Consider the following 16,342-nt stretch of genomic DNA (forward strand, 5'->3'; position numbering starts at 1 on the left):
GTTCTACCCTCTTATTCCAAGAGAAAATAGCAACAACAGTAATACTAATAATAACCCTAAGCAGGCACATTATAACAAGGCGATGAGGTGTGTTAGGGCCATTTTTAGGGCACCCAGTGTTTTAAGTAATGGACTGCACTCATTGTTCATCAGCTTTGTTTTATTGCTGTGCAAAGAGCATTATACATAGTGGGGCCAGGAGGGAGGGGTCACTGCTCTGTAAGCCACCCCTACTACCAAGGACATAGACATTATTATTACACACAGTCATGTGGGTATTGGGCATCTCTGTACCAGGAATAGATCTGTATTCCCTAATGACAAGTGGGCATTGGGCATCTTTGTGCCAGGAATGGGTCTGTATATCTGACATAAGGGCAACTCTGTGCCAGTAATAGATCTGTATTCCCTAATGACATGTGGGCATTGGGTGTATTTCTAATGATGTTGGCACTGGGCATCTTTGTGCCAGGAATGGGTCTGTATATCTGACATAAGGGCAACTCTGTGCCAGGAATAGATCTGTATTCATGTGGGCATTGGGTGTATTTCTAATGATGTGGGCACTGGGCATCTTTGTGCCAGGAATGGGTCTGTATATCTGACATGTGGCCATTGGGTATCTCTGTGCCAGGCATGGCTTTGTATATCTCTAATGACATATGCACATTGGGCATCTGTGCCAGGAATAAATATGTACATCTCTAATGACATGTGAGAATGGATCATTATATACATAATAACATGTGGGCATCTCTGTGCCAGAAATGGACTGTTATATCCTTAATAGGCCAGTAATGGGCATCTCTGTGCCAGGAATAAATATGTATATCTCTAATGACGTGAGCATTGGGCATCTGTGCCAGGAAAAGAGCTGTATTCCCTAATGGCACATGGGTGTTGAGCATCTCTGTGCCAGAAATAGATCCGTATCTCTCGAATGACAAGTGGGTAGTCTATCTCTACCTAGGCTGGTAACATAAGCCGGTTAGGTAGGCTACTGGGATAGCTATAAGGTGAAAGACGACTGTGGCCAAGACCTTGGAGTACAGTGAAGATCTTATCTGGAGTTATATTATCCTTTATTCATACAATGCCAACATATTCTGCAGCTCTGCACAGTGTCATTTGCATCAGTCCCTACTCCCCAAGTGCCATAAGCTGTAGTCCTGTTGGGCTGTTTGAATAACAATGGGCCCATTGCTCACAGAGCAATTTTAGGCTTTGTACTCAACATGTTCTTTTTTTTTTTTTAAGAAGCAAAAGTTAACGTTCAGTGTTAAAGTTTAATAGGAAGCAAGGAGCTGACTGTAAGTGTATGCAATAGGTTGCGGGGGGTTATGCTTTTCCTAGACAGCAAGTGATTGGCGCACAGCAAACACAGTAAATGATGTAGAGTCAAACCAGAAATGGACACCATAGGGGTTAAATTTATTTACAAAAAGGGCACAATAATGAATACAATAAAAAGAAAAAAAATCAACCATTTTTTGTCAAAAGGTATTTGTTTTGTGAAATACCCGATATTGGATTATGTGCTGATCCAGTCCTAACTGGTCCCAGAGCCAACACACATTTGTTTCTAATATCTGGGGCCAGGACCCTCTCTATAAAGAGCCAGCGTGCCAGCCAATGGGGTGCTTGCCCTGGGATTTGCAGACGTTTCTGTTCCGGACTCTTCGATCAGACAAATACTAACAGTAATTCCCTGTGCTGACACACGGCAGGGCCACTGGCACACCAAAAGCTGCTGCTACATGATCCTCCAGGAAACAGCCAGGCAAATACTGTGTGTCAGGCCTTTATCACCAGCAGCACCTGTGCCTTACTGTACGTGCACTAAGGAGTACCTGGGGCGCCAATCATAATTCCTTCACTGATGCGTAACCTAACCCCTAAAGTGCTTCCGCTACCTCTAATCACCTCTGCAGCTTCCCCTTGATCTCAACCCCAAAAAGAATAATTTAAAAAGAAAGTAGAATCAGACATGGGACAGATTTCAGATAAAATGTAAAAACCAGTGGAATGGGTTAAAATGCAGTTAGGCAACTCCTCCCCCCATCCATGGACACGGTACCAAACATGACATTCTTCATGAAGATGACTGGTTTATCAATGACGTCTCCCTGATGGTGGCGTCTCAGCAGAGGGGACAGGCTCCGGCTTGTGCTGGTTGGCTGCCAACAAAGTGCAGCTCAGTCTATTTTCACAGCTGCATAGATCTTACGGATAAACATGTAGGCAGCGTAGAAGCCGATGGTGCCAGTGAGAAGCCAGAAGGACAACACCATAAGAGCCGTGTATCCGAAATAGAGGAGGGATGGGATAAACTCCACAATGTCCAACTAAAAGGCAAGCAGCAACAATGAGGGTCTGGCAAGAGGAACCACAACCACTGATCCCCAGTGTCACAGATACACCTACCTTATTAACAAAGTAGAAGACAGCATAGATTAGAACGTAAAATGCAGAACCGCCAGACACCAGAAACGTTCTCCACCACCAGCGATAATCCTGCAGGGAGAAAAACATGTCCACACGCTATGCACACACAAACAGTACATTATATTCACCACACCTCTGTATATTTGTATTTATACATATGAGAGGAGGGAGGTGCCATATTGATTCCCTTAGACAGTACAGTATGAGGGTATAGCTTATTGTGTGCCCAGAACATTCCTTCTCTGTATATTTGTATTTATACATATGGGAGGAGGAGGTGCCATATTGATTCCCTTAGACAGTACAGTATGAGGGTATAGCTTATTGTGTGCCCAGAACATTCCTTCTCTGTATATTTGTATTTATACATATGGGAGGGGGAGGTGCCATATTGATTCCCTTAGACAGTACAGTATGAGGGTATAGCTTATTGTGTGCCCAGAACATTCCTTCTCTGTATATTTGTATTTATACATATGGGAGGAGGTGCCATATTGATTCCCTTAGACAGTACAGTATGAGGGTATAGCTTATTGTGTGCCCAGAACATTCCTTCTCTGTATATTTGTATTTATACATATGGGAGGAGGGAGGTGCCATATTGATTCCCTTAGACAGTACAGTATGAGGGTATAGCTTAGTGTGTGCCCAGAACATTCCTTCTCTGTATATTTGTATTTATACATATGGGCAGAAGGTGCCATATTGATTCCCTGGCAGTACAGTATAAGGGTATAGCGTATTGTAGGCCCAGAACATTCCATCTCTGTATATTTGTAATGGGAGGAGGTGCCATATTGATTCCCTTAGACAGTACAGTATGAGGGTATAGCTTATTGTGTGCCCAGAACATTCCTTCTCTGTATATTTGTATTTATACATATGGGAGGAGGGAGGTGCCATATTGATTCCCTTAGACAGTACAGTATGAGGGTATAGTTTATTGTGTGCCCAGAACATTTGTATTCATACATTGAGGAGTAGCTGTGCTGGGTTGGGATAGCACACAGACTGGGCAGATGGGTACTCACCTCGGCACACAGCTGAAAGTAGACCATGACAATGCTGATTTGGGAACAAGACACCACAAGGATAATAAATACGAGGAAGAGGAAGCCAAACAGATAGTAGAACTGATTCTCCCAAATGGCCTGTATGGAAAAGAGCCAGGTTGAGTTAGAGAGATAACAAGTGGGCAATAGTCTATTTGCAGGACGGAAAGGAATAGGTGGGAAAAAAACGGGTAAATATCCAGTGTTTCCTTGGGGTAGATAGTAAGGTACACTTACCAATGATTACAGGGGGTCCAGGTTCTTAAGCCCCAGGCCTTCAGCTTGGGGAGGCAATTTGGCAGATATATGTTTAGTTATAACTAAACATATATCTAGGTAACAAGTGGGGCAGCTTCATGTGGTATCAGTGCAGATAGAAGGGCAGTAATTTAAGGGCTATTTGCCCCACACATGCAACAGATCAGCATATGGTAATTCAGTGACTTACACTGAAGATAAAGAAGAGTTCGATGAACATGGCCCCAAAGGGAAGGATTCCAGCCATCAGGATCCTACAGGGGTAACAGGAAGAGATTAGATTGGACATGGAACTGTGCTGCAACCCCACCCCCGACGGCTTTGTATCATTTAACTCACCCAACAAATCTCTTCATGTACCAACGTTGCTCTGGAATTTGCCTTGGGATCTGATTGGTTCGCACAGGGTTATCATATGGCTGCTTCCTGAACCCAAAGTAGTAGCCCAGGTACACCAGGGGCAGAGAGATTCCAAACCACATGCACAGCAGGGCAACCATGGTGGGGAACGGCACCTACAATTGCAACACAGTATGAGAATACAATGGAACGCCGACCCAGATATAAGGAACTAGAGTCACTGGGCTTACCCTCACTGCAATGTACAGTGCCTTGTCAACACCCCAGATTTTTAGGGGGATTGGGGCCCATACTCCCTGGCAGATTGGCTGCAGGCTGTACAGGTTACTCTTATTTGTGCACCTCTATTTTTAGGGCTGTGATTTGGCCATTGCAGGACACTCAACCGTTTTGTGCTTGGGTCATTGTCCCGCCGAGAGATGCTGTTCAGCCTCACCCAGGTCCTTTCCCCATTGGTCTTCCTTCTGTTATAACAATATGCCCAGTGCCTGCCCAACAGTGAAGGATGAACACCATTCTTACACTGTCACCTAGTGGGAGGAGCTTCTCACCAACAGGGACTGGGTAGCTTGTTGGTTCAGAAGGGAGAATGGGTGGTGCAAGGAAAAACCTGTGAAGAACACGAGTCAGGTTGAGCTGCATCTCTCCGCAGCACAGTGATCCAAAGGTTTAAGTAAAACACGGTAAGTGTCCGACAATGGACCAGTAAGAGTCCCGAACACCGTCCAACTGAGTATCTGTGGCCTAATCAGACTGACCTGCAGCAAATGTGCCTGAGAGATTAGGGTCAGATTTCAAAGCTGCTTGGTATTTACCCCACAAGTCTTGAAGCTGGTACTGCTGCTAAGGGACTATTCTCTTATATTCTCTTATTCATTAAAAAAGAGCGCTCGAGGGGTTCTGCAACTCCGTGCTCCCAAAAGATTGATCTCCCCATAAAACCCTAGCCAATATTCTCTGTCTATGCATCTGTTTTTGAAAAATAAAAGAGATTAAAAAAAAAAAAAAAAAAACCCTAGCCAATAGCTTTTGCCCTTAGTGCAATGTAACTCACCGCCCCAGAGGAATGTTTCCCCCAGATAAAACAGTTTAGCACAAAACAGATTCCGAACACCACTCCTGGGTACAGCGTAGCCGTCTATGAGAAAGAAAACAGCGGGTTATATAGGGTACCACATCCACACAGTTCAGTGATAATTGGCAGCTTACCAGTGACCTCCCATACACCTCCCCTCCTCATTCACTCTTACCGCCTGCCTCACTCTGACCCTAACAAAAGGCATCTATCCATAAAAACATACACAAAATGCCCCTTTCCGCCATCGGTGGCCCTTTAGGGTCCGATAAAGACGCCCAGCGAAGAATCCTCCAAAAACCCTGGAAGAGAAGATGCCAAGTGTGAGTTTTAGCGTTTACAATATGGGGCATGTAGCCAGAATGAAACAAGCAATCTCACCCCATAAACATGAAGAGGAAACAAGCGGTTGTCATCAGGGCTCCCCTGCTGGAGGGTGACAGCATCCCCATCATGGCTACGACTGAACATGCAGAGGTTTGTTAATATGCACTCTTTAGCCATCATTCCCACACAATACATATGTAGCTAAAACCCAACTCACAAATAACAATGAGGACCATGCAGAAGAGCTGGATGCCGGAACCCAGGAGAGAGCTGAGAATCATGGGATACTGGGGAGGTCTGAACACATCTCCATGTACGAGTTTCCAACCAGACTCTTCCATTGTGTCCTCCTGTGATGAAAGATACAGGGAATGAATCAGGGGAAAGCTCCTTCATGAACATTAAGTTGTCGTGTTGCCCTAAGGGAACTTACAATGTCATCCTCTTTGTTGTAATTAGCAATGTCCTTTCTCAGTGTCCGGATTATGATCATGCTCAGGATACCTAGGGGCCACAAAAGGGAAACATGAGTCATTCTAAATACCCAGGATGAAGGGAGGATGAAGGTCGGTATTGGTTACCACTCACCTGATAGGAAGAAGACAACAACCACTGAATTGATGATGGAGAACCAGTGGATCTGGACATCACTCATGGTCAGGTAGGTGTCCCAGCGTGAGGCCCACTTTATGTCACTCTCCTGAAAAGCAAAAGAGCAAATTTCAGCACTGACACCCAAACTGCTGCCCCTGCACCAACTACACTACTTCTCTACTGAAAGAAATGACCCCAGCACCAAGGGGCAGCAAATCCCCACACATCATAGCTGCAGCCCCAAGTACATTAAAGGGGCAGTTCAGCTTTAAGTTACTTTTTAGTATGTTATAGAACGGCCAATTCTAAGAAACTTTACAACAGGCCTTAATTTTTTCTTTTTTACAGTTTTTGAATTATTTGCCTTGCTCTGTAAGACTGCAAATGTATTGTTATTGCCACTTATTACTCATCTTTCTAATCAGACCCTCCCCTATTTATATTCCAGCCTCTTACTCAAATTAGTACATGGTTGCTAGGGTAATTTGGCCCCTAGCAACCAGATTGCTGAAATTGCAAACTGGAGAGCTGCTGAAAAAAACCAGAAGAATTAAAAAAAAAAAACCCTAACTCACAAATAATAAAAAATGAAAACCAAATGCAACTTGTATCCAAATATCACTCTCTACATCATACTAAAAGTTAACTCAATTGTGAACAACCCCTTTAAAGGAAAATATCATGTAGTGTTGCCCTGCACTAGTAAAACTGGTGTGTTTGCTTCAGAAACACTACTAAAGTTCATATTAACAAGCTGCTGTGGAGCAATGGCGGAAATTGAAAAACGGCTATATGGCACAGGTTAACTAATGGATAACACATAACACCATTAGACAGACAAAGATTATTTGCTATCTGCCGTGTAACCTGAGCCTTTTCTCCTTTGGCTGCCCCCATTGCTAAACAGCAGCTTATTTATATAAACAATAGTAGTGTTTCTTAAGCAAACACACCAGTTTTACCAGTGCAGGGCAACACTGCATTAAATTTTCATTACGTTAAAACACTTTTTTTTTTTGTTTTACTGTTCCTTTAAGGAAAAAAAAAAAAAGTACTAGGGAAGCAACCAATCCCCACACATCATGGATGCTGTCCTACCTGCCAATGAACAGAGTATGTGAAAACAATGTTGTTCTCCTTGGAGGGATCGATCTCTTGGGGCGCAGAAGTGGAGCTCTCAGGGACGGTACATGAACCCTGATCGTTCCCTTTCAGATCTGCAAGAGATAGCATTGTTAGAGAAATATTTCATAGTACAACTAGTTTAGAATCATGTGTGCGTTTGTGCCTAGCCACTGTATGCTCCTTTGGGAACACTCCCACTGATCAATTTTGCTTTGGGGAATTCCTACTGCTCATGTGACCCACTTCTTTGTACAGTATGCACGGCATCCCCAGGTTGCCACAAAGTATGTAGGTAACATCTTGGAGAAACGATTTCTGAAGATCAAGCCCATAACACCTCTAAAGAACAGCAATGACTAACTTCCCTCGATACCCATACACTTCCTCTCCTGCTCCAGGGAGCTGCATACTTCCACTGGCATGCCCCTTACTGGTGCACACTTCTACTGTACTTCCACTTGTGAACCCCTAATACCGGTGCACTTCCACTCTTGCTCCCGGTAGCTGTATACTTCCACTGGCATACCCCTTACTGGTGCACACTTCTAATACCTGTGCACTTCCACCCCCTATAACCGCACACCCACTAATACTCCTGAAATTTGAACACTTCTACTTTGATGCCTCTAAGAAATGCTTGCCCTTTAAGTCTTTGTGTTGGTAGCCTCTTCTCTCACGACATGACACAATTTACCTTCCAATCTGATGCTCTGGGGAATGACCTCAAATCTCACTACCCTATAGGTGGGCTCCTGTTTCTCTTCCACTTCTTCCCGGTGAGAATATAAATAGAAGGACAGGTGATTGTGCAGGTAGAACTAGAGAGAAACAAACAAACATAGTAGCTGAGGTTAAAAAAAATCCTTAATTCAACCCCTGAAAAAAGATTACAAGGTACATCCAATACTGTGTCCTCTCCCAAGATAAGAAGAGGATGTATCTTTTCCTGCACCCCCATTTCACCCTGTTGAGAATGGTTAGCTATTCCATTTCACCCCATCAACATGAGCAGAGTTCACCCAACCCCACACCTTTACCTTGTTGTTGTCAGTGAAGCCAAGACGGTAGCCATGTTCAAACTGAACATCCTTTTCTTTCTTCTTATCCTCCTCCTCGCGGTTTAAATAGAGATCCAGTCTAGTGGCCACAGGCAGGTTATCCGCTATCCTGTACCCAGGGGCAATGAGGAGATGGAAGTCTGAGAAAACACACACCCACAGCCCCTCCTAGCAACTCCACCCATCCATAGGGATTATAATCCGGACCAGTGCTCCCCAACAGTTTTATCACATAGTGGGACTCAAAAATGAGTATCTGTTGCACACCTTTTAGCGGGGGTAGTTAATAATGAGGTTATACTCAACAGTCATTAGCAGCACACAGGCCTCCTGTTGGACAGCATTACCCTGCAGTATAGCCATTATAGGCAAGCTGATATACAGCCTATTCCTGAGCTGTTTTGGCAGAAAGGGCAGCTCTGTGTATTAGGTTTTATACAAACGCAGAGAAAAAGACTCACAGGTGAACATAATAGTCCTCCCGAATGCGCTCTGCCATCAGCTTGCTCTGTTCCACATTCAGCACATGGGGTTTGCTCGGACTCCCGCACACAACCTCACACTTTTTATCACTGTTCATAAGAACTCGGAAAGGAGTGTTAACAATTCGATCCCCACGTAGGACCTCACCTACCGGAACAAACAGAGTACCCATGACCCAAAATGTAAACAGCTCCAGTGGTGCAATTCCAATTCAAAATCCAATGCTCCTCTCTTACACTTTACAAAGCCTGTTGGGAACTTACCCAGATTCTCTGACTTGTAGGTGATCTCAGGAGGCTGGCAGAAGGGCAGTGAGTAGTACTCATATGGCAGCTGTGTACGGGAACTGGTGAGCTTCACAGCCTGGTGCACACACACAAATGTTTAGATTCAAAATGGCAGATCCCAGCACCCACAGGTAGACCCCCATTGCCAAACTTGCCACTCACCTTTATGTCCACAGGGGCATCCTGGAGGAAGTTAATAGGTGCAACACCAGGAACATAGAAGGACTGAATTCCATGAAGGAGGGAGAAACTTAGGAGCAGGCCCAGGAAACCCTCCTAAACAACAACAAACAAGTCCTGAATTCAAAACTCTTCATAAAACAACAGTTTCACAAGCACCCACACATCTCCCCACAATCTCACATGCTCTTGTTCTATGCACACTGGGCTACCCCCATTGCCCACACACTATCCACATGCTTCTCCACAGATTTAAACAGTTCCCCAAATATCCACCTGAAAGTTCACACATGGACATATCAATGTAAGGAGGTATGTCCATTGAACTATGGGCTCATGGGTCGGTCAATAGACACTAAGTTAATAACCCCCCCAACCCACATACCACTTCATCATCTATTAGCCTGGCCTCTTAGCCTCTGTGTCTGAGATCTGTTATTTTTATGCTGATATAGCACATATCCCATTTATCTTTATCACTTATTCAGTACCAGAATGACAGTACAGTATGAAGATAAATCAGTTGCACTTCCATTGTATTTAAACATATTATATTTTTTTCTTTGTAGCCTGGAGTGCTTCCACTTTCCCTCCCCTTGTAGTTATGTAGCCTAGAGCGGGCGATGCTCACAGTGGTTTGTAATAGCACCCCCTACCCACCCCTTCAACTAAAGTGGTCCCATACCTTTAAAAATGGCTGTTGGTTTGGGCAATCTCTCCATTTAAAAGCTGCAGCAGCTAGTGGGAGGATCTAGCCCAAGGACTACTGATTTTATATTATTGACCAGAGGGAAACAGTTAGGGAGCACCATATGGGGTTTACCTTGACGTGGTATGGTGGCTTACCAATTTTCTGATCATAACTTTGTAACTAAAAACCCCTGTCTTTATACACACATGCACTAGCATATATATTGAATTATTTGTGCATTGATTAATAGGATAAATCAGTTGCACTTCCATTGTATTTAAACATATTATATTTTTTTCTTTGTAGCCTGGAGTGCTTCCACTTTCCCTCCAATTACAGTATGAAGATATCCCAATTATAAAAAATTTACAGTTAAGGTAGCGTTTTGTTACACCAGAAATAATAACTGGAAAGGGTAACATGATTTAAGGGTCTTCTTTTCTCACAACTGCTCTGAAAAACAGGAATGAGATGAAAGTACTTTCAATCTTGCTATTTGCCCCCTTGAACTGAAGAGATGGGAAGAAATAGATTATTCTTAATTAAAACAATATACTATCAGCCCCTTCTCACCTTAAAGGACTCACTGACCCCGGTGACCAAAAAGAAAGACTCTGTGGGGCTATATTTGTATTGGGTCATTTCCTATCCATCTCTCATGCATATTTCATTTCCACTTTGGTTGCTTGCTCTTGATTTTCCAAATAACCACAAACAGGAGACATAATCCTTGGTTCATTCTTCGCACATAATGGCTGAAACCAAAATCTCCTTCCAACCAGCATGGCTGGTGGCCGACTGCAGCATGAGCCTTAAAGTGGCCATAAACACACAGATATTATCACACATAACAATATTCAGTGTATGTATGGCAAGAGACCAGCTGACCAATATCGGCAAAATACTTGGGATATCGGACGGCTCGCTGTTGGTCCAGGTCGGAAAATTTTGATCAAACGCCTTTGAAGGAGCCCAACCGTCGGGCAGTGTTTACTGCTAAATCATCAGATACAAGTAGAATTCTGTTGATTTTTTAATATTTATGTGAGGATTCAGCTCTAAATGACTGCATTGAAACAAAAGATGGTGATTGAGATGTGTATGGTCACCTTAAGAGTGTGTTCTTGTGAAGGCAGTGGGTGCCAATCAGAAATTACCAGAATTGGTACCTAAGAGTGACACCCCTGTTGTGTTATTAGAGCGCACACCCATGGACAAGTCTGGACTGAACAGGATGTTGACTTTGAGCGACTTTTTCTTGACACACACATCACTAGCTCTGACCATCTTCATTAATTAGTAAACATACTGCATATAATGCACATGTCGCTCATGTCTTTAATCATCTTTATCTTCCTATCACCTACTGAGTAACTGTTTCTCTTCAGTCTCTCTTCGTGCAACAAAATCTAACTAAATAACTAACTTTGGCACAAATCCTGCATGTAGAAAGACAGGGAAAAGGAGTGCCACACTCCCACCACCCACCCAGACTATATTAAACCTATAATTCAAAATCCAACTCCTGCATAGAGCAAGAGAGATGCTGACAGGAAGTGAAGATTAACTTAATTGTTTCAGAAATGTGCCAGAATTTTTAATTGGTTACATTTAGATAGTTTCTTATTTCAGTATGATGAAGCTTATATTAAATGTTCATTTTCACAATAGTGGCCCTTAATTAGAACCCATTGGAATACAGACCAGCCTGCAGTGTGGCATGATACTCCAGTGCCAATGTTTGAATGACTGATTGTGACTCTAAAACCAGACTATTTGTTGCCAGGACTTGCTCTACTAACAGATCTGATCAGAAGCCCTACACTTGTTGTGATCTGAAAAAGTACCACCACACTCCAAGTAACCCTAAACCCTGAGACTTTCATTCCCTTGGGTAGAGCCTGTACAAGGCTAGGGAGCAGCAGTCTGGAGCCAACGCACACACAGTAGATTCAGCCAATACAAAAGCACCAAACCCTGGCCCACCTGACTGGTGGATGTAACCCTAACTTGATTTCCATGGGAGGCAGTAAAGGTCAGTTTTGGGTATGTTGTCACTGGCTGAAATCTGCCCCCCCCCCCCATGCCATTAGCCTTGGGAATGGGTTAATCCCCTCTCACTGGCTCTTACACAGGGCCCTGCTGGGCTCCTACAGTGTACCATTTGTAACTATAGGGTTCATTTATGTGACAGATAATGGATAGTTTGTGGGACATGTATTGGCAAAGTGCCCAACAGGTTCTACTGCAGGGAAATAACACTGTGTATGATGGTCTCCAGTGAGAGAGCAACAGCCTTCTGACGACGGGGAACATTTTAGGGGTAGAGAGGGTAATATTTGGGGGAAGGAATAGTGATGGGGGAACAGAGGGTAATATTTGGGGGTAGGAATGTTGATGGGGGCACAGAGGGTAATATTTGGGAGAAGAAATACTGATGGGGGTACAGAGGGTAATATTTGAGGGAAGGAATGTTGATGGGGGCACAGAGGATAATATTTGGGGGTAGGAATGTTGATGGGGGCACAGAGGGTAATATTTGGGGGTAGGAATGTTGATGGGGGCACAGAGGGTAATATTTGGGGGTAGGAATGTTGATGGGGCACAGAGGGTAATATTTGGGAGAAGAAATACTGATGGGGGCACAGAGGGTAATATTTGAGGGAAGGAATGTTGATGGGGGCACAGAGGATAATATTTGGGGGTAGGAATAGTGATGGGGGCACAGAGGGTAATATTTTGGGGGTAGGAATGTTGATGGGGGCACAGAGGGTAATATTTGGGAGAAGAAATACTGATGGGGGCACAGAGGGTAATATTTGGGGGTAGGAATGTTGATGGGGGCACAGAGGATAATATTTGGGGGTAGGAATGTTGATGGGGGCACAGAGGGTAATATTTGGGGGTAGGAATGTTGATGGGGGCACAGAGGGTAATATTTGGGGGAAGGAATAGTGATGGGGGCACAGAGGGTAATATTTGGGGGTAGGAATGTTGATGGGGGCACAGAGGGTAATATTTGGGAGAAGAAATACTGATGGGGGCACAGAGGGTAATATTTGGGGGTAGGAATGTTGATGGGGGCACAGAGGATAATATTTGGGGGTAGGAATGTTGATGGGGGCACAGAGGGTAATATTTGGGAGAAGAAATACTGATGGGGGCACAGAGGGTAATATTTGAGGGAAGGAATGTTGATGGGGGCACAGAGAGTAATATTTGGGGGGCACAGTCGCACAGAGAGTAACATTAAGGCATAAGTTGAGGGGAGGGGCAGGAGAGCTGATGAGGGCGGAACACTGGCTAGATGTATATGGTTAGGGTTAGTACAACTGAAAGCACAGGATGTTTCTGGGCTACTCGGGTACAGTTCCACGTTCTGCTACACTTCGGCCCCCCTGTCCCACCTCTATTTGCCCGGTGCCCCCACTTTCAGCCTCGCAAAAGACCCCGGAACTGACTGGGAAACAAACTCACCGCAGCTGCCGCCATCTTGGATCCACGTGTCCCAGTGACGTAGCGGAAGCAGCCTGGCCTTGTTTCTATGGGAACAGTCGTCATCTCCACCTCCTCCCCGGTATTGGAAGCAACTTTGTTATGTGTCAACCTATTTAGCTACTTGTGCCTCTTGTTTGTCCGTGGGATATTAGGTTTGATATATAGATGATATATAGATGTATAGATGTGTCATGTCTGTAGCACGGCACGGAGATAGTTGGGGCACATCGAGCTGTGAGCTCTGTGTATATAATACAATAAGCTCAGCTGTTCACTCAGTAACACTACAGATTTGCACCGGCTCAACCTGCTTTTCTCCTTTAACTGGTTCTTCCCCTTCCAAACATTCCTCACATTGTTCCGCACAAATGAACACTTTTGGCACTTTCTTTTTCTGGTTTTTATTTTTGACTGTTTTTTTTTGTTTTTATTATTATAGCCTCGTCACAGTTTTACCTATTTATTTATGCAATAAACTCATTATTGTTACAGATTGAACAACCATTATACAATAAAACCCCTTTCATCAATGTCGGCTTTCTTTGTGTATTATTGTGTATTATTTGTGTATTATTGTGTATTCTTGTGCATTCTTGTTTAGTATTGTGTATTCTTGTGTATTCTTGTGTTTTCTTTGTGTATTATTGTGTATTATTTGTGTATTATTGTGTATTCTTTGCGTATTATTTGTGTATTCTTGTGTATTATTGTGTATTCTTGTGTATTATTTGCATATTATTTGTGTATTCTTGTGTATTCTTGAGTATTATTGTGTATTATTTGTGTATTATTGTGTATTTCTTGTGTATTATTTGTGTATTATTGTGTATTCTTTGTGTATTATTATGTATTATTTGGGTATTGTGTATTCTTGTGTATTCTTTGTGTATCATTGTTTATTCTATGTGTATTATCTTGTGTATTCTTTGTGTATCATTGTTTATTCTATGTGTATTATTTGTGTATTATTGTGTATTCTTGTGCATTCTTGTTTAGTATTGTGTATTCTTGTGTATTCTTGTGTTTTCTTTGTGTATTATTGTGTATTATTTGTGTATTATTGTGTATTCTTTGCGTATTATTTGTGTATTCTTGTGTATTATTGTGTATTCTTGTGTATTATTTGCATATTATTTGTGTATTCTTGTGTATTCTTGAGTATTATTGTGTATTATTTGTGTATTATTGTGTATTTCTTGTGTATTATTTGTGTATTATTGTGTATTCTTTGTGTATTATTATGTATTATTTGGGTATTGTGTATTCTTGTGTATTCTTTGTGTATCATTGTTTATTCTATGTGTATTATTTGTGTATTATTGTGTATTCTTTGTGTATTATTGTGTATTATTGTTTATTTTTTGTGTATTATGTACATATTCTTTGTGTATTCTTGTTTATTCTTGTGTTTTCTTTGTGTTTTCTTTGTGTATTCCTGTGTATTGTTGTGTATTCTTTGTGTATTCTTGGACAACCTAAACCTAATGTACATTTGTAGCACTGAGTGGAGTGGTGAGATTTGACAAATATTACAAGTTAGGTCTCACCTACAAATTCACCGAAGTGATTCTTAGAGGCTTCTTTTCATATCCAAACAAAATATTATTTTTCACTGTTTTTATCAGAATTGATGGAGTGGTGAATGAGTGTGAGTGATGTGTGGTGAGTGTGTGGCAGGCCCGGACTGGCAATCTATGGCTCTGGCAAATGTCAGAGGGGCTGCTGTAAGTTGCCATAGAAAGTCACTATTTAGTGGGCTGATTGGGCCTCTGTCTACCTCAAATGCCAGGGCCTATTTTGACTCTCAGTCCAGACCTGGTGTGTGAGTGTGTAGTGTGTGCTGAGTGAATGGAGTGTGTGCTGAGTGAATGGAGTGTGTGCTGAGTGAATGGAGTATGTGCTGAGTGTTTGCTGAGTGAATGGAGTGTGTGCTGAGTGAATGGAGTGTGTGCTGAGTGAATGGAGTGTGTGCTGAGTGAATGGAGTGTGTGCTGAGTGTGTGCTGAGTGAATGGAGTGTGTGCTGAGTGAATAGAGTGTGTGCTGAGTGAGTGCAGCAGCTCCATGATCCAGTTACACATTCTGATACACCCCCCCCCCCCAGCTGCTTCAGAAAGACACAAGAAGGTGAAAAATGAAACTTGAAAACATTTTACAGTTAGGGGGAGTCAGGTCACCCTGAAATAAGGCATTTGAGATCAGTTTCGATATTTAAACCCAAGTACCAAGGTCTCCTCCTGAGAGATTATTTTTATATTATTATGCCCCCGACAATTGTTTTTCTTGGCAAATGGCTGTGAATCTAAGTGGTGGAATGTGAGTGGTATTTCAAGCAGCAGAAGCAAGTGGATCTATGAATTAAATACTCTGAGACTTCAGGGGTTAAATATTGAAACTGATATCAAATGCTTTATTTCAGACTGAATATAAAACTGTAATGTAACTTTACTTGTGAGAAAACCATAGGAAAGCGCAAATGTCAACCCTTAAGTGGATAATTACCTGCTGTCAAAATAAGTAACCGAAAAGCCCAAAGAGCTTGCTATTGTCTTAACTTGTACGTAATTTATCTGTGTAATCTCCCCACCTAACTACTGCTACATTGTATCAAAAAAATGTAAAAAGGCTTGTTAAATGGGTTGTTCACCTTTAAATATACCTTTAAATTAAATTCTGAGACAATCTGCAATTGGTTTTCATTTTTTATTATTCGTGGTTTTTGAGTTAATACGTTTTTTTATACAGCAGCTCTCCAGTTTGCATTTACAGCAGTCTGGTTGCTAGGGTCCAAATTCCCCTAGCAACCATGCATTGATTTGAATAAGAGACTGGAATATGAATAGGAGAGGCCTGAATAGAAAGGTGAGTAATATAAAAATAAAATATAAAAATGTGTAGCCTTACAGAGCA

The 16,342-nt window shown here is 42.5% G+C and overlaps 1 protein-coding gene across 1 annotated transcript; it reads right to left on the reverse strand.

Annotated features, from left to right (window-relative positions):
* Nucleotides 1–1,412: 1,412 nt before the first annotated feature.
* On the reverse strand, nucleotides 1,413–13,439 carry tm9sf4.L (transmembrane 9 superfamily protein member 4 L homeolog). The gene is given in 18 exon segments (NM_001089850.1): nucleotides 1,413–2,345; nucleotides 2,425–2,514; nucleotides 3,477–3,596; nucleotides 3,946–4,009; nucleotides 4,095–4,270; nucleotides 5,170–5,253; nucleotides 5,417–5,492; nucleotides 5,572–5,653; nucleotides 5,735–5,867; nucleotides 5,951–6,021; nucleotides 6,106–6,217; nucleotides 7,210–7,328; nucleotides 7,931–8,054; nucleotides 8,274–8,403; nucleotides 8,756–8,924; nucleotides 9,041–9,140; nucleotides 9,227–9,340; nucleotides 13,413–13,439. Coding segments are annotated over 18 exon segments (1,929 nt in total). The 5' UTR covers nucleotides 13,428–13,439; the 3' UTR covers nucleotides 1,413–2,195.
* Nucleotides 13,440–16,342: the final 2,903 nt, after the last annotated feature.

Source organism: Xenopus laevis, chromosome 9_10L, assembly GCF_017654675.1.
Source record: "Xenopus laevis strain J_2021 chromosome 9_10L, Xenopus_laevis_v10.1, whole genome shotgun sequence".
NCBI lineage: Eukaryota > Metazoa > Chordata > Amphibia > Anura > Pipidae > Xenopus > Xenopus laevis.